At 38.4% G+C, this 24,565-nt stretch overlaps 2 protein-coding genes across 2 annotated transcripts in view; one reads left to right on the top strand and one right to left on the bottom strand.

The window, feature by feature from the left end:
* Positions 1-21,549, top strand: part of mllt3 (MLLT3 super elongation complex subunit) — a 40,308-nt gene extending 18,759 nt beyond the window's left edge. The window contains exons 3-13 of the mRNA XM_083542184.1: positions 48-130; positions 217-360; positions 1,547-1,585; positions 1,763-1,891; positions 4,267-4,857; positions 15,231-15,303; positions 16,176-16,314; positions 16,628-16,727; positions 18,098-18,166; positions 18,311-18,382; positions 19,883-21,549. Of these exons, the coding sequence (XP_083398310.1) occupies positions 48-130; positions 217-360; positions 1,547-1,585; positions 1,763-1,891; positions 4,267-4,857; positions 15,231-15,303; positions 16,176-16,314; positions 16,628-16,727; positions 18,098-18,166; positions 18,311-18,382; positions 19,883-20,014 (1,571 nt within the window). The 3' untranslated portion in view covers positions 20,015-21,549. The remainder of the gene's footprint in view (positions 1-47; positions 131-216; positions 361-1,546; positions 1,586-1,762; positions 1,892-4,266; positions 4,858-15,230; positions 15,304-16,175; positions 16,315-16,627; positions 16,728-18,097; positions 18,167-18,310; positions 18,383-19,882) is intronic.
* The window catches only part of ndufs2 (NADH:ubiquinone oxidoreductase core subunit S2), a 190,846-nt gene that overhangs the window by 128,163 nt on the left and 38,118 nt on the right, over positions 1-24,565 (bottom strand). The window lies entirely within an intron of this gene.

The raw sequence follows: 24,565 nt of genomic DNA, 5'->3' as shown, positions 1-24,565 counted from the left end.
TCCTTTTTTTAATTTATTTTTTTATTTATCCTTTTATTTTTTTTCAGTGTGCAAGGATCCGCCGTATAAAGTTGAAGAGTCCGGATACGCTGGCTTCATCCTGCCTATTGAAGTGTACTTCCGAAATAAAGTATGTTTTAAAATCCCCTTTCTTTAAAGTTCGCTTGTGTCTGTACAACCATGCTAAATTAGAGCGCACGCTTTCCTGTTCACCAGGAGGAGCCGAAAAAGGTGCGCTTCGACTACGATCTTTTCCTGCACTTGGAGGGTCATCCCCCTGTCAATCACCTGCGCTGTGAGAAACTCACCTTCAACAACCCGACAGAGGAGTTCCGCAGGAAGCTGCTAAAGGCCGGAGGGGTAATGTACACGCTCGCTTAGCATATTTGTTTGCATTGTTCCCGTCACTGGATTTCATGGAATGAAAACTAAAACTGCTTGCTGATTAGAACCCGAGATAAGGAGAAAGGCTCAGAATGCACATCTTTATGCTGGTTGTTCAGTGACTTAAAACAATGAAGTTATAAACTTATATTTGATCTAATCCTCTACAGTACTACAATATTGTGTTGGATTATTTTTTACTTGAATGAACTTGGCAGGTTTTTTAATTATTAAGCAGGATTTAGGTTTTAATTGATGCATCACTGAATACGAGTTTTGAAATTTGTATCCAGGTACATGCTGCTAGTAAATCCTTCCATATCATTCGAAAAAATATTTATCTGTTTTAAATAATTGGAGTTTACATCTCATGGGTAGAATGAGCATTTACTCTCTAGATTACGTTTGGTATCAGCAGCACATAGGGGTGATGTGGGTGATATCACAGAACAGCTATTTATCATTGCAAGGATTCCGAATCAGGGCTCTGTCTCAGCTTTACGGTTTGTCTGTGTTTATGTGGGTGGTGTCTTCAGGGAGAGCTGTGAGTGCATATATATATATATATACACACACACACCCACACACCTGAGCACAAGCAAGGTGAGTGTGTAGTGCTCTTCCATTAAACTGTTTGCCTCTGTAAAGCTACACAATAAAGCCCAGTGTCTGTGAGTTAGTCTTAATGGATTTACAGTTTTCATCAGCCAAGATAAGTAACTTTTGCTGGATGAATTAAAGTGGGCCAGTTTCAACCTTAGCCATCCATCACTGCAGAACACAAGACAGTTTTTGGCCCCAAAACATTTTTTTTTGTCATGTAAAAACTTTGCTTGATGATAATCACATCAAGCATTCCTCCAGTAATGTCGTCATCATCTAAAGAAATGATCACACAGGTTTGTATTTTTTCACTGCTGTAAGTGTGATAGGGTGAACGTGGCTTGAATCAGAGCTGTTGATTGACGTATGATATGTTAGGATGTCCAATATCCATTGAACTCTGCAGGGACTGAATGGGCATCTTCAGTTTACCTGATGGTTTTTGTTTCTTGGAGAGATTTTTTTTTTTCCATCATACCAAACAACCTCAACAAAAGACACTTTCTTTATTTTTTTTTTATTCTTAAGCGATCTATTTGTTTGTGTTCTGTTTTGATAGCAACGGGATCCTCACAAAAGAAGCTCGGAAGACTCTAAAGTAAGGATCTAATTGTTTTTAATTCAGTGGATCTAATAATCACTTCATTTGGAAATATTTGCATAATGAAATACACCATGTTCCAATTTAATCCAAAACCATAAAAGCATGTTTTTTTAGCATTGTGTTATTCGGCAAAGAATTCTGTAACGTGGATGGCATTCTTGTACTACTCAGGTGATGGTCATGCAGGAAGGCTCTACGTCTTTGTTTGGTCAGCACCTTAAGCTGCCCACGTTACCCAGTAGCTCACTGACACTAAACTTCTCTGATGGAAAAAAGAGCAAGTCCTTTCCAGGAGCAAAGGTTAGTATAAATATCCAGGCTTAGCCCCTCATAGCTCACAAACCAAACCTGTAACTCACACACAAAAAAAAAAGAAATCTGGTTTGCCACCAAAGGAATTTCCCAGGTCTTCAACAAGCTTTTCTTAATGTTTTATATTTGGCAAGTTTAAATATGTTCAGTGCGTTTAACTGAAATTTTGCGAGACGTTAAACATTGGCTTGGGTCAGGTATTTCTTGGCTGGGAAAGAGGCAAGTGCTTACATTATGATGACGTAAACTCAGCAGCAGGGTGTCCTGTTCCAGTAGGGGTTTTGAATTAACTGTGAAATACTTAAAAGACCTCAGACATTTTCAGTTTTTCTCTTTTTTTTTTTCTTCAATCTGTCTGAAAGAACCATTTAAGAAACTGTACAGGCCTTTTTCATGTAAAGCTCCACTTCAGTTATTCGTTTCCAGCAGTGTTGCACAGTCAGTTTTTTATTTTATTTTTTTCTTCACGTATTGAGTGAAGCACATTATCCATTAGGCTAGTAAATCCTGCAGGACTGTGCACCTACATATTTCTTCAGTTAGGTTTTATTTTTAGTCTCCAGTGTCGTATCACTTACTGCGATTCAGCTCGAAGCATTGCACGCAGGCGGAGGTTAAGGGAGACCCTACCGCACATGGAAATGGTTCCCAATCTAAACAGGCCCACGCACGTGATGGATCACTGAGAGATCAAGGGTCACTGGTAGCCTGGCTGCTGCACCACTGCATCAGCCTCTTTAGCAAACAGGCATAAAGCAGTCGATATACTTGTGGCTTCTCAGTGTTAACTGGCTAAATCGGTGTTGTGGTCATGGAGGTTTAAATGACTGCTATGTTGTTAGACTTTGATCATGCAGTTAAGATTTGACTATATAATATATAACACACAGGTAGACCCCAACTTACGACATAGATAGGGACCAAAAAACATGCCTTAAATCCATCAGGTCGTAAGTCGAGAAGAGTGACTACTCAATGATGTGTATAATATAATTATATTATGATTATTATATATATATATTTTTTTTTTTTCAGTCAAAGGTGACCCTCGTATAAGTTGATGGTAGGTGGTAGGTCGGGGTCTGACTGTATAAATATATATATTTTAGTAATAGGGTATTTTAATGATTATTCCATCGAGTAGTACTTTTCTTTATCAAAGATCAATACTAAATAAGAGAGAGAAAATAAATGAACGTCATTTGTTTTTCTTTTCACAAAAATGTACATTTTTATTGCTGAAATTGCATACAAGAATATCGGTGAAAAACTTGAACCCATTTAATGGATTTAATAGCAATATAACCTCAAAATACAAATGCAGCTGCATACAAAAAGTTCCTCCACAATGGGCGCATAGAGAAAGTTATGGAAAACTAATTCATTAATGAAACTCATTACACTCATGTATTTATTTATAAAATTTTCCAGCTACAATAACATGTTCTACTACCTGCTCTACATGGCCACTGAGGGAGGGACTTTTTAAACGCACTGTATATAAATACATATATAAAAATCTATTTCAAAAGGTAACCACACTGTACGCCGTTTTCTTTGTTTTAGTTTGAAATGATCCAAAACTTTGGCATTTTCTTTGGCCTGAATCTTCTCCTCGCCCCTCGCTGTTTTCTCCCCGTTCCTTCGTTTTTTTTTTTTTTCGTTCTGCAGCATTTTTGCTTTGCTATTTAGATTACGATTATATTTACCATTTAAACACATTTTTTTTAAGTTAAATCTGCTGGCTCCACGTACAGTAGATTTGCTTAAATAATAAAAGACTGGGGTTGTTTGTTTAATAAGGTGTCTGCTATTCCGAGTGCCTCCAGCCTTGTAAAACCTATATAAACGAACACTTGAAGCTTTCTGTCAGGTAGAATTGTATTCATTGGTTTACCGTGAAGATGGCTCTTTGTGTTCGGCAGTCCAAAGGTCAACAACAGATAGGGAAAATAAAAAGCTTTAGAGGGAGTTCAGACAGGTCATAACACCCTCCTATGTCTAGACTGCCTAATGGCTTTACTACATGAGTGAAATATTGACAGGGGCTACCAGGCCTGACCTTGGGACAGAACAACCCAGTCATTAGGTGAGGAAGTGCCTTAAAGCCTTCATGTCCAGGTAAAAACTTGGGGGTTTAACTTCCCCTCTTTCCTGGAGCTTCTGTAGAATAAATATGTAAATTCAGAGTTTGCAATCAGTTTTTGAGTTCTGATGAATAAGCATTCTGTGTATGTGGAAAGAATATTTTCCAGACACACTCACAGCCTGCAACTTTTTGTTCTGTAGTTTAATTAGTTTAGATTTTTCTATTTGTTTGGTCCCATTCTTTCCTTAGTATTTTGTACTTCTTTTGTCTCCAGGATGGGTCCAAAAGTGGTAGTGCGCTCACAATCACCACCACCACCAACAGCATCAGCAGCAGCTCGCTCAAGCTCCATAAGCCATCCAAGGAACACAAGGACAAGCCTTCCAAAGACTCAAAAGAGTCCAAAAGTGCCTTTAGAGACTTCAGCAGGGACTCGGGCAAAGTCTCCAAAGACTCCTTGAAGAAACCCAAAGAGAACCAGCCGCTGCGAGATGAGCAGCCCATCCCTAAGATGGGTTTCAAAGAGCCCAAGGCCATAACTAAGGAACATCGGGCACCTGAGGTTAGCTTCTCGAGTTTGGGCCAAAATAAACGAAGGCCCTCGATGGACGATGAAGCCCATATTACCAAAAAACGGAAAGGGAGTTTTTTTGAGCCTTTGCAGAAGCTCCAGTCCAGTTCCAGCTTGGTCCAGCATCACCACTTGGATAAAAAGGCTCTAAAGGACAAGTCACAGGTCCGGCATGCCAAGTTAAGGGATAATGAGCTGTCTGAGAGAAGGAAGGTGTCCGCGTTGCCTCCTTTTCAGGATGTGGTGGACCCAAATGACTCTGATGTGGATGACAATATTTCAGCTAAATACGATGTAAGTGCCCTGTGGTGCTTCTGCTACTTTTAACTGGCATTTGCTATGTTTATAACTCTGTTGTAATCAGTTGTCATCTTGTGAGCCCACAGCATTGTCTATTCAGCATATCTGGTGAATTGTTAATAACTGATTTTATTAGAATTAGGGCAAAGGTCAGAAAAGTGTGTGTGTGTGTGTGTGCGCGTGTGTGTGTGTGTTGTAGCACTACAAGGTTCAGATACTTGGTCTCTTGAGTGTCCTGTACCATGCAGTATCTGTGCACTCATCAAACGAACAGGTCATGACGGGCAATGGGAGAATTCCTGAAACACAGTTCTGGTCAGTGAGGAGAGCTGATAAAATCACTGGGTGTTCATGTGCTGAGGCCCTTTCTTTCTGGGTGGGGTTCAGGGAAGCAGTTTGTTGCAAGATAAATTTAGGTTTAAGCTATAATTTGTCATGGTTGTGTTAATATCTAAATTAGAAGTTTTATTAGAATCACTATGGCTATATTAAGCTATTCTGATCTGATTTGCTTATTCTGATCTTTCTGTGGCTATGCTTTGACAAGCAGCATTTGCTTCTCTCAGGTCATTGCATGTGTCCTTGTCGCTGGACATGGTGTGTTTTTATGAGGGTGAGTCAAAAGAAAAGCTTAAAATTGCAGCATGAATTTGAGTAAGAGCACGTTAAATTATGCGAAATGAATAATAGTAATAATGTTTTCATTTGACACTCTCTTTTAGATGACGGTTGATCTTGTAATATATAAACGTGCCAGTCTTCACAGTGTTTGGTTACCCATGGCTGTCAAGACTACATGTCGGTTTTGTAATGTACCAAGATTGAAATGTGAGCTCATTCGGTTAGAGCCTTGTTTCTCCTGTTTTAAAGCACCTGGCTGAGCATAGCTAGTAAAATACGATTGCACTGAAACACCGTGGATAATGCAGATGAACTCTTGTGTTCTAACCTTGTGTTTTGTACAGGGGATGCATTGCATCACTTGACATTTCTATGGAAACCTAATTATGGTGTTAACATTCTACCCTTCCATGACAATACATATAATGTATTTATGTTGCTCCATGGAAAAAAGTGACGTTGGTATAGTTGGGGCCATAATTTTACATACAAGCTATTCAAACTTCACACATTTCATGTTACTGAACATTTCCTGTTGTCAGTAGTGTATCCAGTTTAATGAAAGGTCATTACAAAATAATAGCTAAGTGACCCAATTGTATATGATTTTCTTTACTATCAAGTTTTTGGTGGGGTGCATGTTTACATTCAACTTAGTATTTCATTGTTAACATGTTTATATTAAACTTACTGTATTTGTTGCTACTGCTTTGAATCAAACACTCGGGGTAGCTGTTTACAAACTTCTTGAATACGAATGCGTTTCAAATTGTAGGATTCCAGTACTTTTACTTACCGTATTTTTCGGACTATAAGTCGGTACTTTTTTCCTACGTTTTGTTTTTTTTATGGAGGTATTGGATTAGGAGCTTCTTTCTTGCACATTTCCAGCCAATGGTGGATGCACTTTTGTTTATTTTTCTCTTTAACCCTGGTAGTATATTTGTGCCTCTTTCCTCATATCTGTAACGATAAAGATTCAGCCACAATGTGGTGCAAAAACATAGTCAAAATGTCCTATTTCAGGGTTTGTCACCCTCTTTGCTGCTGTAATAGCTACCACTTTTCAGGGAATGCTTTTTAGTAGAATTTGGAATGTAGCTGTTGGAATTTCCCATTCAGGCATGAGAGCATTAGTGAGAAAGGGCATTGCTGTCAGGCAAAAAGACCGGTTGCACAGTCAGCATTCCAGTTTATCCCAAAGGTGTTCAATGGGTAGGGCTCTGTGCAAGTAACTTGAATTTTTCTACACCAATCTTGGCAAATAATGTCTTTATGGAGTTTTTTTTTGAGTACAGCGCCGTTGTCATGTTGGAACAGGTTTGGGCCTCTTGGCTGTAGTGAAAGGAAATCTTAAGTCTATACATTTATAAAGAACATCTGACAATCACACCCATATTTTGATCTTCCTCAAACTGTTGCCACAAAATGCACAATTGTCTAGATTGTCTTTGTAGTTGCTAGTGTTCTTTATTTTTCTTTTTGAGAGAAGACATTTAGACCTGTGTTTGAGATAATGCTCTAAAGCCACAATGGCACACAAATCCCGATATAGGGATTCCCAACATTGTGTGTGTGTGAACAGGAACAATGCACAGTGGTTTTTAGTAACTACCATCTGACAGCTGTATTAAAATGTAAAAAAAAAATGCAGTGTTGGCAGTGTATTCTGGGATGTTTCACTCTTCTTCCCCCTAACCCCCCCCCTCCCCCCCCCCCATGTTTACAAGGCACGAATGAAATTAGGTTTTAGGGATTGTTTGACACATGAGCCTTAACTCTTGCTTCTGATTAGATTCACTTTATTGTACTTAATTATGCATGCTCTGAAACTTTGTGCTGCCTCTGGTGCTGCTGATTAGTATAAGATGAGGTAGCGCTTGTATTGAATGTTAAATGGCAATATCACTATACGCTGTAGGAGCAGCTAATTTGTCTCGCCAGTATTTTGTTGTGCGATATCTGAAACAATTAAATTCTACCTCAGCATTGGCAGATACCAATAGCGACTTTGGTGCTTTCCATCAAAGACATTCCCTCGTGCAAGCACACACATGACCAGCTTAAACCTTGTGGGTAGACCAAAACAACCTGGGTTGTTTCTAATGTGATTTGTGAAGACAGACAGTGACTCGGCAGTTTGTCAAGCCAGAGAAAGGTTCATTCTATCACCTAAATACCAGGACAGAAAAGTGTCAAACATCAAGTCGAACCATGTCGGAGGCACAAATGGAACGTGGTAGAGAGCAGGGTTTATTAAGTGCCTATAGGTTACCATGGAAATGACCACTTTTATACATTTTTGTGTACAAGCAATTGGCAAGGACCAGGGGTTAATAGGTGATCTATGACATTTGTGGCCACACATCAACATTCCCATGTTTCATTCCCTATGAAAAACCTTACTTTTATTCAACAGTCACAGATTTTGTGCAATTCTTTCCATCTCTGCATTGACCCACAAATAGTTTAGCATTTCTGCATTTCTCCACTGAAGGAAATGGGATTAGTGATCTACTGGAACTGCCACACAACTGGCGTATCCTCTCACTTTGTTTAAGAAAGAGGCTCTCTAAGGGAGGCCCTGGTTTATTAGCTTTAAAGCAAGTGGTGAGATGAGATTTATGGTTTTATGGCACCTAAAGAGCACGGAGGAAGGGTGCAATGAATAGCGTTCGGTTCTTTAATCCCGGCTCCTTAAACTGAGTGAAAGGAAGAAAGACACGTCTGTGTTTATAACTATTAACAAATCCCAGGTGTTTCTGTCCACATATTCTCGTGTCTGTGAGTCTGGAATCCTGACTACAATTCAAAATGTGTAGCAAACTTCTATCTATGTGTCTTACAGATGTGTGGTGGCAGTTCCTCAGAAACAAATAAGAAGTACTGAATGACCAGATCTATAACTGGTTTAGGAGTGATATAAATAAATTAAACACATTCTTGGTCAAAAGTTGTAGGCATGTTATTTATGATCCAACTAGTGAAGACTGTCACCCCCCCCCCCCCCCCATAAAACCATACAAACTAGGTATCTCTGCAACATGCTTTACTGTAGATCTCCTTATATTGAAAAATAGAGCAACTGTTGAAGAGCTTAAAGAAAACAACTTGCTGTACATTATTTATTGGGTCCTGGTGGCAGAAACTTTTTTTTTTCTCCCTGCTACACTACAGGTTTCTTACCCTGCTCTTTAAATTTATTCTATGTTAAGCACCTCAGTCGTTGGCCTGACTACTCTGACGGATCCTCAGACGGATGGTGATTAGAGGTTGATTTTGGGAAGGTGGGGGGTAAAGAGTTTAACCGTACACTTAAATCAGTTTATGACGTTCCTATATAGGGGCTCTTTGGTGGCTGGGAAGTGAATGGGACAAAAGCCCTTCACTAGCCCAGTCATCAGTTTTAAAGCAATTTCAGATTTATGGCACCACAGTTGAGGGCGATGCTCGTAAAAGCCCCAGCACAGCTGCATGGTTCTGGTCATCTGTGCAGTCTGACAGCTATTGAACCTTTTGTTCAGTTTCTCTAGCTTGCCTGTTGTCAGCTGGTGTGAAGTGAGCCACCACCACTGTTATTTTGGATTAGAACTGTTACTTTACTGTTACTGAGTTGGCTGGGAAAGAACCGCTTTACAGGAAAGATGTTGGGCAGTAGCTGTGAGGTTGGTTCTTGCCTGTTATAAATGGTCACACTATGATTGCCTGTGATTTATGGAGAAATGAGCAACATAGGACGTTCCCATAGTGTTCTAGTGTTCTGCAGTAAATCAAATGAATCGAAACAAGGTGTACCTGAAGAGTCAACAGCAGTCTATAAAGGGCTCAGCTGTGTCTCAGAACAAAATATTAGATCTTTGACTACATTCTGTGCAACTTTTTTGTTCCAAAAACAAAAAAAAAAACCAACTGGAGCGAAATCATTTGTTGAATTCATGGTGCTTTTGTGGGTATTTGTTTTTAGGGTGCACTTCATAATTTCCCACTGTGTTCTGCTTGCAAATGAGGGGCGCATAGATGTTTCGTGGAAGCACATGTAACGTAAAGCTTATAAAAAGCTAGGTTAACCGCACTTTAACAGTTACAGGCTGGTGTGGCTGAAAGCACTGCTCTAATGTAATGAACTTCAGATATTCACTCAACAGTTTGAACTGAAAGTGCGGTAGAGTGGACAAAAGCAAGTACTGTTTGTAACACTTTAGCTAATGCTAAATGTTTTTCGAAAGAGTGATTTAATAGGTCAGTGTGAATGTTTTAACCAAGTACTGTCTATATATTGATTGACTTCATTTCCATCAACTAATTTTAAAATGAAAGTACAACCATGTTGATTTGATGTAACTCTGTAACACAGGAAATAAATAGTCGTTTAGAACAGTGGTCCCCAACCCCCGGTCCGTGGGTCAATTGGTACCGGGCTGCAAAGAAAGAATACATAACTTACATTATTTCCGTTGGATTTATTATCTGATGTGTTTTATTTAAAAAAAAATATCAGATTCTCTCCGCCACATCTGTCTGACTCACTTTTAATGCATGTAAAGATGCTTCCCTTGGTCATATGTCTTACCTCCATCTGCTTCCTTCTTAAAGGGGCTCCTCCTGCTGCTAACACAATACATTACTGCTAAATTCAAACACCTAAGCATGCAAAATGAACAAAAAACAACACAGTGGATTCACGTTTATTATTATATTTAGAAAATACCAGTTTTTATGCCGGTCGTATCATTTTATTTTGTTGAGAAAACAATAAACCAGTCCATGGTGCAAAAAAGGTTGGGGACCACTGGTTTAGAAGACTCCAGAATTTTCCAAGTTTAAAGTTCTTGGGTTGTTTTGTTGGCTTTTACTGATTATCGGCAGGGGATTCACACTACAAGTTGCAGCTTTGCCTTAAATACAGCATACATTATGAACCTACCGTAGGATTTAGTGATCTACTATTGTACAAGCCATGCGGGTTTTCAACTAAAAACCTTCAGAACTAGACTGATTGCTTAAGATGAATGTTTTTGACCAGAGTTCTATCTTCTATTCATTTTTCACTCTGACAAAACCATATAATACCACAGTTACAGGATTGCTATTAAAACAATTATTCGATGAACCCACAACCAATGGAACCAAAGTGCAACAGATCTCTACTCGGATCTCTTTAAGAACAGTTGTTTAGATCTCTACTGGTTTGGGACTTCATTTTGGCTGCTCACATGAGGCCACAGGGCATGCTTGCTTTTGATTGAAGTTGCTTTTTCATTAGCTGTAAAAAGAAAAAAAAAGTAATGTAGCATTTTATAGTCCAGCTACTGCTTAGCTGTTACTCAAGCTTGGGTGACAGCTAGGCATGGATCTTGGTGTAAGTCATAGCTGCTTGAGCTCTTCTCTTTGCTCTGGCTTCTGTTCTTGACCAGATGATGTTTGTGCTTAAAGATTTGCCAGTGTTTCCACATGACTGATGGTGTTGGTTATAGCGGTGGAGAGGTGTGGGGCTGCTCTGGCCGCGCTTTTATTAGTGTCTAGATCGGGGGCCGTCGGTCTCGAGAAAGGCCCAGTGATTTACAGTCTGGTGCTCTGACCATGCGTTTGATGTCAGCGAGGCTCCTAGACAGACAAACAGGCAGTAAAATGCAAAGAGGTGGAAAGAGAAGAAAGAAGGGGGGTAACAAAGAGAGAGATAGTAAAGATACTTCAAAGAACTGCTTTGCGGTCCCTCCGGCTCTGCAAGGGGTAAAAGTGTCTTTACCACCCTGCTTGCTCTGAGCAAAATTTTGGACCATGTGTTGCTCTCAGTAATGTCACTATTGATTTCTTTTTCCTCTCCCTCCCTCTCTCTCTCTTTCTCTCTCTTTCTTTCTCTCTCTCAGCCCATTCACATTTTTTGGATTTAGTGTGAATCATGAGCCACTACCAGAGTTGATGAAAGCTTGGGTTTATTGTTGTTTTGGGAATTCAGCCTTTAAAAGTGTACAGTGTTCTACGTTGTACTCTTTTCTTCCAGACAAAGACGTGCTTTACTACAAGTTTGTTTTTAGATGACTGGTGCAATCCCTCTGAATAGTAGCAAGATCCTTTGCTTTATGGAGCGGTGAGTAAAGCCATAAGTGTCTAAATAAACCTCTTTCAATCTTTATTTGAATAGTGGGAATATTTTAGGACTTTTTTTTTTTTTTGGTGTTAAAGTAGAGCCACTTCATTTGGTTTTCATGTGGAACCTTTGATTGTACCCTCAGGAAGAATAACCATCTAAACTAGGCAAATGTAATATTTATTTATTTATTTTCTCTCAAAAACTTTCTTTCTTTCGGCTTCTCCCGTTAGGGGTCGCCACAGCGGATCCTCCGCACGTTTGATTTGGCACATGTTTTACGCTGGATGCCCTTCCTAACGCAACCCTCCCCAATTTATCCGGGCTTGGGACCGGCACTGAGAGTGGCTGGGGATGGTTCCCTGACCGGGGATCGAACCCAGGTCGCAGCGGTGGGAGCGCTGCATCTTAACCACTAGACCACCAGGGTATTTTCTCTCAAAATACTCAAAACTATTTTATATATATATATATATATATATTTTTTTTTTTTTTTTTTTTTTCCCCCACCTATTAATGCACAAGACACTTTGGTTTAATGGGTGGTTGTGCTGAGGCCAAAATGTTTGAGGGTTGAAACACCTGTGCAGATTCCAGATTTGTGTGGATTGACTTATCTACTGTTTTACTTTAAGTAGAAAAAGACTACACTTTTGAATGATTATTACTGAAATTAGTAATAAATAATAAATATTTTTCGGACTATAAGCTGCTACTTTTTCCCACATTTTGAACCCCGTGGCTTAAACAATGAAGCGGCTTAGTTATGAATTTCTCCTGGGTTTTTCCCGGTTTCACAAACTTCAAGTTATGAGCCCCATAACATTAGACCAATGAAATTTCCGAACGGAAACGAAAAAACGCACCTCACCTGTGTTCTGAGCTGCACGGCATCGGGAGAAAAAAACGTTTTTTTTTTAACGCACGACGATGCCAAAAGATAAACTCCTGAGAGAAATAGTTGTAAAAGGAAGGAGGAAGACCGTGAACAATGACTTTCTTAGTCGGCTACTGTTTAGATACAAGTCGTTGTAGCGCGTTGAGTCTGGGTGAAGGGAGAGCTCACTAACTCCAGTTGCAACAGAAATCATATAAGCACAGACAGGTTTCCAAAACTCGTGCTTTTTTTTTTTTTCTTGGCAACAGCGTTAAGGGTTAGTCAAAGAAACGTTGAAATGACCATCAGAAAATAATAAGGACATATTCCTCGGTCTTGCACACATGCAGTAATAGCGGAAAAATGCAGTGGCAGCCTATTCCCAATATCGTTAATAAAAAATTACTTTAAGAAGCTTAGGTCAGTTTATAGAGGCTGTGTTGGTCATCTTAAAAAAAAAAAACACAACAAAAAAATTAAAAGATTGTTCACAGTTCAGTGTCGTGCCTGTAAAAAGTTTTGGTACTGTACATGGCTGAGAAAGGGGGGGAAGGAAGTGATCCTGCTTTTAATTCTTCAAATCATTTCCTCGCTATTAGCATGTGTTTAATTATGGTTTAGCCGGTGGCTTTGTCCCGAGGATTGTGAAGCTGTAGGAGTTAAGCTTCTCTTAGACAGTTTAGTCTCTTAGTTGTGCTCAGAGGCCAAGTGAATTCTGTACTGCATTTTCTACAAGAGACCCTATTTTGTTTCACAGGGGGCTCATCAGAAAAGAATGTAAACAAATTAATTGAGATTAACTTTAATGGCGTCTTTTAGAGTTCCTCTTGGGCTGTTCTCCAGCAGGAATTAAGTTAATAGTATTTCGCTGAACTTTCATGTGTTCCCTCTTTTGCGTCCCCCCCCTTAACAAGCATGTTCCTCCTCCTCCTCCTGCTCCAGCATGAGTGCAGAGCTTTGTGAGGGGCCTTTTAGCAGAGGGTTACAAGCCACAAAGAAATGCAGGATGGACTTAATGTGAAACTTAAAACCCTCCAAACCGGGCCAAGTGGAGAGTTTGGACCACAAATGTGGCTGGCCCTCCTTGGGAGGGGGGGGGGGGGGTCCTTTCTTTTAATGTGGGGTTGATTTGTTACAATAAGTTTAAGCCATCAGTGTAGCATGGTTTCATAGCAGAAGCTCTGTGGACTGTTTATGTATTTTTTTTGCCTCAGTGTTCGCTGCAGCTTGCTTTATTATTTCTCCACAAACGCCTCAATGCTTTAGCAAAGGAAAAAATAGAACACATCAGAGCGCTTGGTTTTAAAAAACACGAAGTCCTCCCTATTCTGGAAACGACTCTGGCTGACCTTCAGTGGCGAATCGCTCAAAATCAGGAAACAAATGTGCCAATTGAAACGCTGAATACTGGTGCGGTGTTATTATTTTTGACCCTCATTACATGGCAATTGTGGAATATGAGCACAAGGAGTGTGGTACAAAAAGAGCTGTGTGTATGTGTATCTTGTTAGTGGGAATTTGAATAGGAGCACTAACATGGGGTTTGAAAAAGAGGTGTCTGTTTGAGACCGTGTGCGTGTGTGTGCACGTGTGTGTGTTGTAAATACCACAGCCATGGGAGCCTGTCCAGTAAAACTGTCACATTTCTCCCGTTAGCAGCACGCAGAGTCCCTAATCTGGACCACATTGGGAAGTCTGCTTCATTCACACACTCACACACACACACACACACACACACACACAATTTTAATATCTTACACATCTCTATATCTTTCTTTCATGGCCCCTGCAACTAAATTTGTGTTCATCTTAAGCTGTAGCTTATTTGTACCATCAAAGTAAAGAGTGGATGTGAATCAGTTGTGTGTAACATGAGTACATAGTGTGACTTCCTGTAATTTAGTCCTGCAGTATGTGGAACGAGGGATTCATGAGCTTGTATAGATCTTGTTTATATGCAAATGGTATTAATGAGGCTGTTAATACCGAGTTAGGTTGTGAGGAGGAAAACATTTTTGATGTGGATATTTTGATGTGTAGATTGTGCTTGAATCTTATATCTCTTTTGTAGAAGCATGTTAGCTTTTTTTTTTGTTGTTTTTTATTTTTATTTTTATATATGTTTGGGGAGACCAAGTATTCCCTACATTGATAGGAATATTGGGTGTTTTGGACCATGTGAGACATTTGGCTGGTAAACTTCAGTTTCAATTGTGTTTCTGGGGTTAGGGTTCGTTTAAGGTGTAGTTTAGTTTTAATGAATTGTATTAACGATTGTGCTAGTGGTAATTAAGAGAAACGGGTGCGTGTATGCTTGGTGTATACATTGCTTGAGGAAACTCATAAATCGGCTTTCATTAAGAACGGTTTAGTGCATGTACTTGATTTACTCTGTGGAAGTGCCACCAGAGCCCATTAAAGGCTCTACTTTTGGAGAAGAAAGTGAAGCTAATAGAGCTGGTTTGTGACCGTTAAAGCTCTGTAGTAGAATGTGAGGCGGTGTGACATTCTGTCAGTAATAACTGCAGAAGGCATCATTTAGGTTATGATCTCAGTGGCATTTTTCTCAGCAGTGCATAAACCATGCATTAATTATGGCTTTGAGAGTTATAAAGCCAGTTATGGATAATAATAATATTATGGGCATGTCTGTGTTTAGCAAGACACTTACACAACAATTCATCTCCTCCACCCCCCCACCCCCCCCCCCCCCCCCACCCCTGCTCAGAACCTTGTATATGTTGAACGTATTTCCTCATCTTTTCTCACTTTTTACCATAGTCAGAGCAGCCCAGTCCAGCCAGTTCTAGCTCCAGTTCCAGTTCAGGATATAGACCTTCACACAAGCGACAAGGTAACTTCAATTTCCCACCTTGCTTTCCAATAGCATGATTTTAAACATGCATCGTGGTCAATATTTGTTTATGTTTAGATAGTTGTAATGTTCAATACACCCAGACTCCTTTATTAGGCCTCTAACCATTTGAATTCCTTCAATAAACTTGTTTTTTCTTTTGTTGATGCAAATAAATTGTTTCAATCATTGATAAAACCATGGAACAGCAGTTGACAAACACATTAGACAATTAGGTCTGTCTCTAGGTGGTGCTAGTGTTGCAGCATCAGTGCAATCACTATGTATTTTTCATCAATATAGTAATATACAGGGATGTAGCTATGGATTTTAAAAGATCTGTCACAAATTAAGATCCCTGCTTCATATATACTAGGCTAAGGTATTAAGATTTTAGCAAGAAATACATTTATTTTTACACTTATTGCATTTGGCAGACACCCATATCCAGAGCTACGTACAACTAAGCAGGGGAGGGTTAAGGGCCTTGCTTAAGGGCCCAACAGTGGCAGCTTGGTTGTGATGGGATTTGAACCTGTGAACCTTGATAGTGTGCTTTTGGGTGTATAAGTAAAATCGTTCTTTCTTTGCTAGTCGGTTAGCTCCAGAATTATTGGCACCCATTTATTTATTTATTGTAAAATGGAGGCAATTGATTGCTGATGATGAGTTTGTAAGCACACAGTGTAAACAAATCTATTTGAATCATGTCTTCATGATGATGATTATAAAGTACTATGTGAAACTGTGTAACAGCATCATTTTTAAATTTGTCCTAATCAAAGGTGCCAATCATTCTGGAGCTGCCATATAGAACACTTTGATTTCAAACTCCAGGTTTGTTCAGTGTTTTTTGTCTTGTGCACATTCAGTGCTGGGTCCATTACAGACAATAATTCCAGATTTGCACTCGGATGACAATGAAGACGAGTCGGAGGAGGAAGAGGACAACGACATCGACTCGGACATGGAGCGTCCTTTACATACACACATGACACATCGCCATCGCAGGTGAACGTTTTTACCAGTTATTATAGTTTGTGTTGTTTATGTAGTGTGGAATTAGTGCCCAAGAATTTACCTTAACCCTGTTTCATTAGAATTTTTTTTACAGGTAGTGTAGATGGACTCCATTATATTAGTTAACCTACTATAACTGCAAAAGGCTTTATTACTGTTTACCAATTTTTTTTACAGAGTTCTGATTTTTAACCTTGTGGTTAGTGGGTCTAATATAATGTAAATCCAATGGAATCATCTAGAATACCCAAATCCTGCACACTTTATTTCATTGATACACTGAATTACTCTCGTTTGGTCATAGAGTGAGTTTGAGTGATGGCAGTGACAGTGAAAATAGCTCCTCTTCCTCACCACTCCCACACAATGAAGCCCCTGCTCTTCTCAAGGCCAATAATAATCAGGTAAGAGCAGATCGTCATTAGTTTGTGAATGACTGGTTAAGGATTTGCTATTAATTCAGCTAATAGTGATTGTAATGAAAGTTTTTTTCTGGAACGTGCTTCATATTTTTCCAAGTTATTGTCAGATATATTTATTTATATTTGTGTGTGTTTAATATATTTTTTCATGAGAATGTAATGAAGTTTAAATTGTCATTCTGTCCACATGCAACCCCAATTCCATAAAAATTGACACTAAGTAAAATGTAAACAAATACAGAATGCAATGATTTGCAAATCTCATATTGTATTTACAATAAAACATAGGAAGCATATAAAATGTTTAATCTGAGGCACCATTTTAAGGTAGAAATAAGGTCATTTTGACTTCTGTTAGTGCTTGTGGAATAGGCAGCTTTTACATTTGCAAAGGTTCCATCAATGCTGAACCTTATATACAAGTTTTAGAGCAACAGATGCTTCCATCCAGAAAACGTCTTTTACAGCGTAGATTTTTTATTTGTTTTGAATTTGAAAAGTTTTGCCGCATCATGAAATAAAAAATAGAGGGGGGGGGGGACATCAAGAGCTGTTGAGCGGCAAGAATCCTGTATCAAACACCCATAGGACAACATTCCTTTCCCAAAACTCCAGCACCTGGAGAAAACAGAAAACCAGATGTATACGGACGATCGACCTGCTACTACACAGCAGTGGTAAACGTGACCCTGCCCCAACTTTTTTGAGACCTGTTGCAGCCATCAAATACAAAATAACCTAATTTTTGTGCCTAAAATTTTATATCTCCTGAGCTGATGTTTTTGTTTTGTTGTGAATAGAATATGGATTAATGAGATTAGCAATTAATTGCATTTTGTATTAGTAACATAAAAAAATGAAACATGAATGTTGAGGAGTTAAACAAAAAAAAAGAAATGATTAAATATAAAATAATAATTGTTGAAAACATTTATATTTGTATTTTTTAACATAGAAAATATACACAGTTCAGGTCCATAGCAAGGAAGTGAGAAATATAAAAAAAAATAAGAATATAAGTAGATGCAATGTAGCAAGAACCGGATCATTTTATATTCATTTATAGTAATGCTCTCAAGTGATTTGGAGGTGAGTTTACATTTTCTATTTTCCTAAAGGATAAAAATAGCAATAACTGTGCATAGAAAGGTCGTCTATTTGCAGTAGTTGTATAGAGTCCCAGCATCGAGTATCAGAGCACTAACTCGAATCTTAACTGAGCTACAACTTCTTTTCATATGGACCCAGTTGTCATGCAGTAGCTCTCATTTAGGAATGTTAAATCTATGCATGTATGTACCTTTTTTTATATTTGATGCCCGTGTTACAAATGTAATAATCCTGTTTTATAGATTCTAGAAGTAAAGAGTCCAATGAAGCAGACAAAAATGGATAAAAACAAGAACATTGACTGTGACAAGGTGATTAATGCAATAAACCATATCTATATTCAGCATCTTTTGCATTAGTAGACGTTCCATGCGAGTTGGGAGTCAGTTGGATAATGTGTATAAATGGTATGTATAGTACCTTTCATTTGTATGGCATTTGCTGTGATGTTTTAGGCATACTTGGATGAACTGGTGGAGCTCCATAGAAGACTAATGGCACTGAGAGAGAGGCATATATTACAGCAGGTACTGTGTTTACTGTTAAAAGAGAAATCACTTTAAAAATAAATAAATAAAGAGACAGAAGAAAGCTTATAGAGCAAGAAGGTTGAAATGGATCTTGAAATATGTGGAATATATATATATATATACAGTACAGACCAAAGGTTTGGACACACCTTCTCATTCAAAGAGTTTTCTTTACTTTCATGACTATGAAAATTGTATATTCACACTTAAGGCATCAAAACTATGAATTAACACATGTGGAATTATATATGGAATTATATACATAACAAAAAAGTGTGAAACAACTGAAAAATGTCATATTCTAGGTTCTTCAAAGTAGCCACCTTTTGCTTTGATTACTGCTTTGCACACTCTTGGCATTCTCTTGATGAGCTTCAAGAGGTAGTCACCTGAAATGGTCTTCCAACAGTCTTGAAGGAGTTCCCCGAGAGATGCTTGGCACTTGTTGGCCCTTTTGCCTTCACTCTGCAGTCCAGCTCACCCCTAAACCATCTCGATTGGGTTCAGGTCCGGTGACTGTGGAGGCCAGGTCATCTGGTGCAGCACCCCATCACTCTCCTTCTTGGTCAAATAGCCCTTGATGCCTTCAGTGTGACTCTACAATTTTCATAGTCATGAAAATAAAGAAAACTCTTTGAATGAGAAGGTGTGTCCAAACTTTTGGTCTGTACTGTGTGTGTGTGTGTGTGTGTGTATATATATATATATATATATATATGATAAACATTTCAAGAAAAACTCAATCATCTTATTCTCCAGTCTCTTCTTTCCCCTAAACTTGGCAGATTGTGCATTGTGTTTGTCTACTGTCTTTTGGTTTGCAATTAAAAACAAAGATTTTGGAGGAAAAACAACGAATAGGCTTATTGTGTGCAGAGTATGAAAATCATTGCTTATTGGACATAATTTAACAATTTTGGTGATTAATAGTCAAAATAAAGCAAAACCCTGGAATTGATCGGACTTATCCGATGCATAAATGACTCGTTATTGCCTGAAATCTGAAAGTCACAAACCTGTCAAATAAAACCATTAGCAATGAAACAACCCCAGTCCTCCATTCAGACAGCAGTTTGGTCACACAAGCAGCTGACTTCTATCTTTACTGTTGTCATAACAGAACCCTGAGTCTCTCTGTTCCTGGCCCCGGTTCAGCATAGAGACAATAAATTCTTTCCATATGGGGATCTGGCTTTGTAGTATGAAAGGGATCAGGTTTGGGTCCCATTACTGAACAGTTTCATTTGTACAGAAAACCCTTTCCCTCCCCCACCTCCTATGCCCTTAATTTACTAGCTTGATCTCCTCAAACTAAAGCGAGTCGACTGGTACCAATAAGTTGTCGTGTATGACAGGCTCCCCCCTAACATGCAGATACACGGCACCATGTGTCGTTTGCAAATATAAAATCGTGTTATGTATTTAGAAGAATATTACAGTGCTGATTAATATCATGTGTATGGGTTACTCACCGAGGTCTTCTTTTTTCACCTACAGATTGTCAACCTCATCGAAGAAACTGGGCATTTTCACATCACAAACACAACCTTTGACTTTGACCTTTGCTCCTTGGACAAAACCACAGTTCGAAAGCTGCAGAGCTACCTAGAAACTTCAGGAACATCTTAAAGACGTGTGCAGCTGGCTGCCATGAGCAGGAACGCCAGACCTCCTGATTGTCCTCCTGATTTTGTCTCAAATCAATTGTGGCAATGTTATGGAATCAGCTTCGCTGAGAGGTCCTGGAGCTCCTTTCTTCTCTCAGTGTGCCTCAGAGATGGATGCGAGATTCTTCCTGTCCACCAGGACTTCACCTGAAAAGCCTTGAAAAGTCCAACATTGCCAAAAAAAAGGGAATAACAAGTTCATGCGCCAAAAAGACAAAAAAAAAAAAAAAAAAAGACAAAAAAAGTGTGCATATTGTTACAATGTATGAATGATGTTTGGTTCTGTTCTTTGTGAGGAATGCATGTCTCAACACTGCCTTACGCCATTGTCTATTTATTGAGTACGAGTTTCAAGTGTGTGTGTGTGTGTGTGTGTGTGAGAGAGCGAGAGAGAAAGCAAATGATATAAAACTTGCGCAAGCACTTGGGCACAGTCATGTCATTGGTGTTTTAAGGTGGCGAAAGTGTTAGATTTTGCTCAATTAATCTAACAGTAGTACATTCAGTGTGAAAGGAAGAACAATTGATCCATGACTTATTTCCAAGACTGTTTGGACATCTAAAGGCACTGTAGTAATTGAGGTTTTAGAGGAAAAGCACCATTCTCGGTCTTACTGCTGTTTCCCGAAAGAAAAAGAAAAAAACAATGTCATGAGGCAAAAACGTTCATGGCAAGGCTCAAAAACTATTTTTAAGTGATTGCACATGAAGGCAGTACCAACATTGGAATCATTTAGGAATGTCACCTTTTGTACTGGTGAGGACTGAGCTAAAAATAATGATTGATTCTAAGGCCAAATATACTTACATAGTAAGAATTATGTCTCAGTTGAAAGCTGTCTTTATTAAATCTGTTGATGTTATTTATTTCATAGGGACCACAATCGCTTAGCTTATGTCTTCACTTTCTGTAAACCAGTGGAAACTGGTTATGGGTCTTTTGGACGTTTTAGTTTGTCAGAATTTTTTTTTTTCCCCACTCTAAAAGTTTACGCTTTAGGTCCTCAAAACTCTTCTTTCATAGAGAGCTCAATCAATTGTACGTGTGGGCAGATTGTACAGTTGAGCTGTAGGCTTGATGGTTGATTTATGCCTTAAGGCAAAACCAGTATGTAAGGTGAGTTATTTTAATGAAAAGATTACATCTGTAAGAGCCACAGATTACTTTGATGACCTTGACAGGGGGGGGGAATTATTGGCACTGTGTGTGTTGTTTTAAAAAAGAAAAAAAGAAAAAGAGAGAAAAAAAGTGTACTTTTTCATAATTGCATTTTTGTATTGTGTTTTGTTTTTGAATGAAATCAAACCTTGTATAATTTTTCTTCTGTCTGGATTTCCCTGATTTGAGTTTCTCAGCCCAAAGACCCTTTAGTTTAGCTATTATTATATAACGTTTGTGTGTATAAACTTTATATGTGAGAAAAACTGAATATCTTTCCTATTCTTGGAAGGTACTGACCTAATTTTTTTATCTTAATATAAAATCCAAACAGTCTGCATCATTGTGAGTGAGTGTTAATGTTGCTGTTTAACAATTAAGGGGTCTAACTTTACTGACACTTTCATGATGTGGTTGACCGATTCTTTTTGGAAGGACATGATTTCATAAACAGCATCACTGTTCATTGCTTTATTAGAGTGCCACCTACTTTAGATGGGATAGGTGATTTTTAGGGTGTGGTTTAAAACACCTTTCAAGGTGTGGCATTTAAAGGTTGTTTTTTTTTTTTTTTACATTTGTCATCTCTCATTCTTAAGTTTTAAATTCAAGATGCCCTTTGAGTTGATCTATCAATTTTTTTTATTTGTGCTGCTCACAGGATAAACAAAATCTAAATGTCAAAGGACCATGTGTTCAATTCATCATTTAAATGTTAGTGAATTACAGTACTTTAGACTTACAAGCGCACTGATACAAACCCTCAACCGCAATCTGAGTTGGGTGTCAGTAGACCAAAATTTTGTACAGACTCACTTCCTCTTTTGGGACCTTTTGACATTTTTGTGTAGAGCTTTGCTGGTGAATAGATCAGAATTTTTTGAGTTTCTGTTTGTGAGTCCCTCAACCACTTTGAGTAGGAAGTGGTATCTCCAGGATTACAAGGTTTAAAATGTGACCAGTAAGTCACAAAAAAAAAAATCCCATCAGTTTCAAGCTGGTACTTTTCAGCATTTGAGTAAGGCCTTTAACCCTTGACTTCTCATTGGTATAAATGAGATAATTGTGAGTTGCTCTAAATAAGCGTGTCTGCCAATTGATTGGTCTGGAGAAGAGAAGATTTGTAGGATTTTGGCTATTTGATGACTGTCAGACCCTAAAACAATCTTATAGACTAATTATAAACTCATTGTAGCAGTGATTCTGACAAACTTGGGCTTATTGGTGGCAGATAGATTAAGGGGCATACCAAAAATTTGGTGAAAAGAAAACTAAGACCATGTCGTGTCAGTGTGCCAAATTTTATAACTAGCATGCAAATAATTCTATGGGTTGCCATAGACTTTCTTGGCATATATAAAACAAAAAAAGCATGCATTTACTATAGGGGCCCTGCATCCCTGGCATTTGGACCAGTGATTACTTGCTAAAACCTAAAGCGGAATACTTTATTAGCAACCTGACTTTGTAAAAGCAATGTCTGGTCTTTAAGCTCATGTCAACATCAGGATCAAAGCCCTCTGTAAAGTACTCTTAGTCTGAATCTTCCACTTGTCTTTGTACTGTAACAGTATTAGCCAGTGAAGATGGTTAAGTCATTAGTGGAGCTTGTACACTGCATTAGTGGTGTTCTTGTGGAAAGCATCGATCATGTCTCTCTTAAGATTTTAAATGCTGACATTCTTTAGCAGACATTTTAAGTTTTAGTGCTGATATAAAAGGAATTATGGAAGGGGGAAATTCATGAACATCCAATCACAAACTTTCCACTCTCCATGAAATTGTATGGAGTTTTTACGGTACGAATGGATAGTCTAACAATGGAACTGTGAGGTCTACAAGATTCTCAGTTTTGTTAAGATCATGGTTTTATCTGAAGATATATTTAAAAAAAAAAATCAAATTCTGTAGGCATTTTGAAGTTTCTACATTAGAAATCACTGTCTGAGTCCGAAAAGGTTTTGAGAGGTGAGGCTGGGATTATCGTGCTAATCTAAATCAATAGTACTATACGGCAGTACAGGATGCTTGTTTTTGCATTAGTTGAAACTAAACACAACCAATTAAAACCACACAAGTGGAGTTGCATTGCTTTTCCTGCAGTATACTGGCTTTCAGTAATCAGGAACCAGACAAATTATTTGCTGATTACAAAATGTAACTGCACCGTTGGAACATGTACCAGTGCTGCTACAGCTACTGAAAAACAGTATTTTTACAACATGTCTTTAACCCATGAATCATATCACTTTCTGTTTTCTCTTAAATCATCTTCGAGTAATGACTCACACTTTTTTTGATAGTAACTATAGTTTTAATCCCTAAAGTCTGTCCTTCTTGTACATTTCTTCATTTGAGGTCACATGAAGCAGTAAAGCAGTCATTTTAGGAGGTTCATGCTGTTCAGAATTCTGGAACTGTGAAACATATCATTTACAAGTGAAACATATATAATGCACTAATCTTGTGTGACAAATTGGATTATTAAGCCTATCTACAAATATCTAGTGTGAAACTAACCATGAGACGTGTGTGTGTGTGTGTGTGTGTCTTGGCAGAGACAAATTCTCACAAGCATAGGAATATCTCACCTTGTGAGGACCTTTGGCTAGTGAGGACTTTTACCCCCACCAGTGTGGTTATAACATGAATTAGCGTTTTATAATTTCTCGAAGTAAGGTCTTCACCAGGACAGTGTGCCTGTGTGGTCATGTTTTTCACACTTTGTGAAGACCTAAACCAACTAAATATCCCCAGGCAACATTGTCTTTATATAATTAAGTTTTTTGTTTGTTTGTTTTTCGTTGTTTTTAAGTTTTGCAAAATTACTGATGTTAAATATAGGCTTGAGTTTATAGTCAAGATTGCCTACAGTAAAAATGATCTCAGCTGAAGGTCCTCGCAAAGAAATTAAAATTGCCGTGTGTGAGAGAGACTGGTTCTGTATAATGCATGTCACAGTGTGCCCCCACCCCCCACCAAACACCTGTTCATTACATCATAAATCTGCTCTGAGACCCAATTATGAAAGGCACTGAAAGTTAAACCCCTGCATTTGTTTAAAAAAAAAAAAAAAAAAAAAAACAATAACGCTTTCATACAATGAATAATGGACAGACATATTTTTCTTGAGCTAGATCTCACAGAACAACTTGTTTTTTTGTGAAAATATGATACGTATATACTTTTGTTATTTTTATTATTTTCATAATTATATTTTGGAGGAATTTATACACTGGACAAACAACCTCAAAATCTTTGTCACAGTGTATTGTATTGAACAGGGGGAGAGTTACTCCTTCCTGAAGTGGAGACACACAGTAGGCCAAATTCATGGTCAAAACTTCAGACAGC

Source organism: Silurus aristotelis, assembly GCF_946808225.1.
Source record: "Silurus aristotelis genome assembly, chromosome: 5".
Taxonomy (NCBI): Eukaryota; Metazoa; Chordata; class Actinopteri; order Siluriformes; family Siluridae; genus Silurus; species Silurus aristotelis.
The sequence above is the reverse complement of the archived record's forward strand: the minus strand, read 5'-3'. Positions and strand labels throughout refer to the sequence as shown.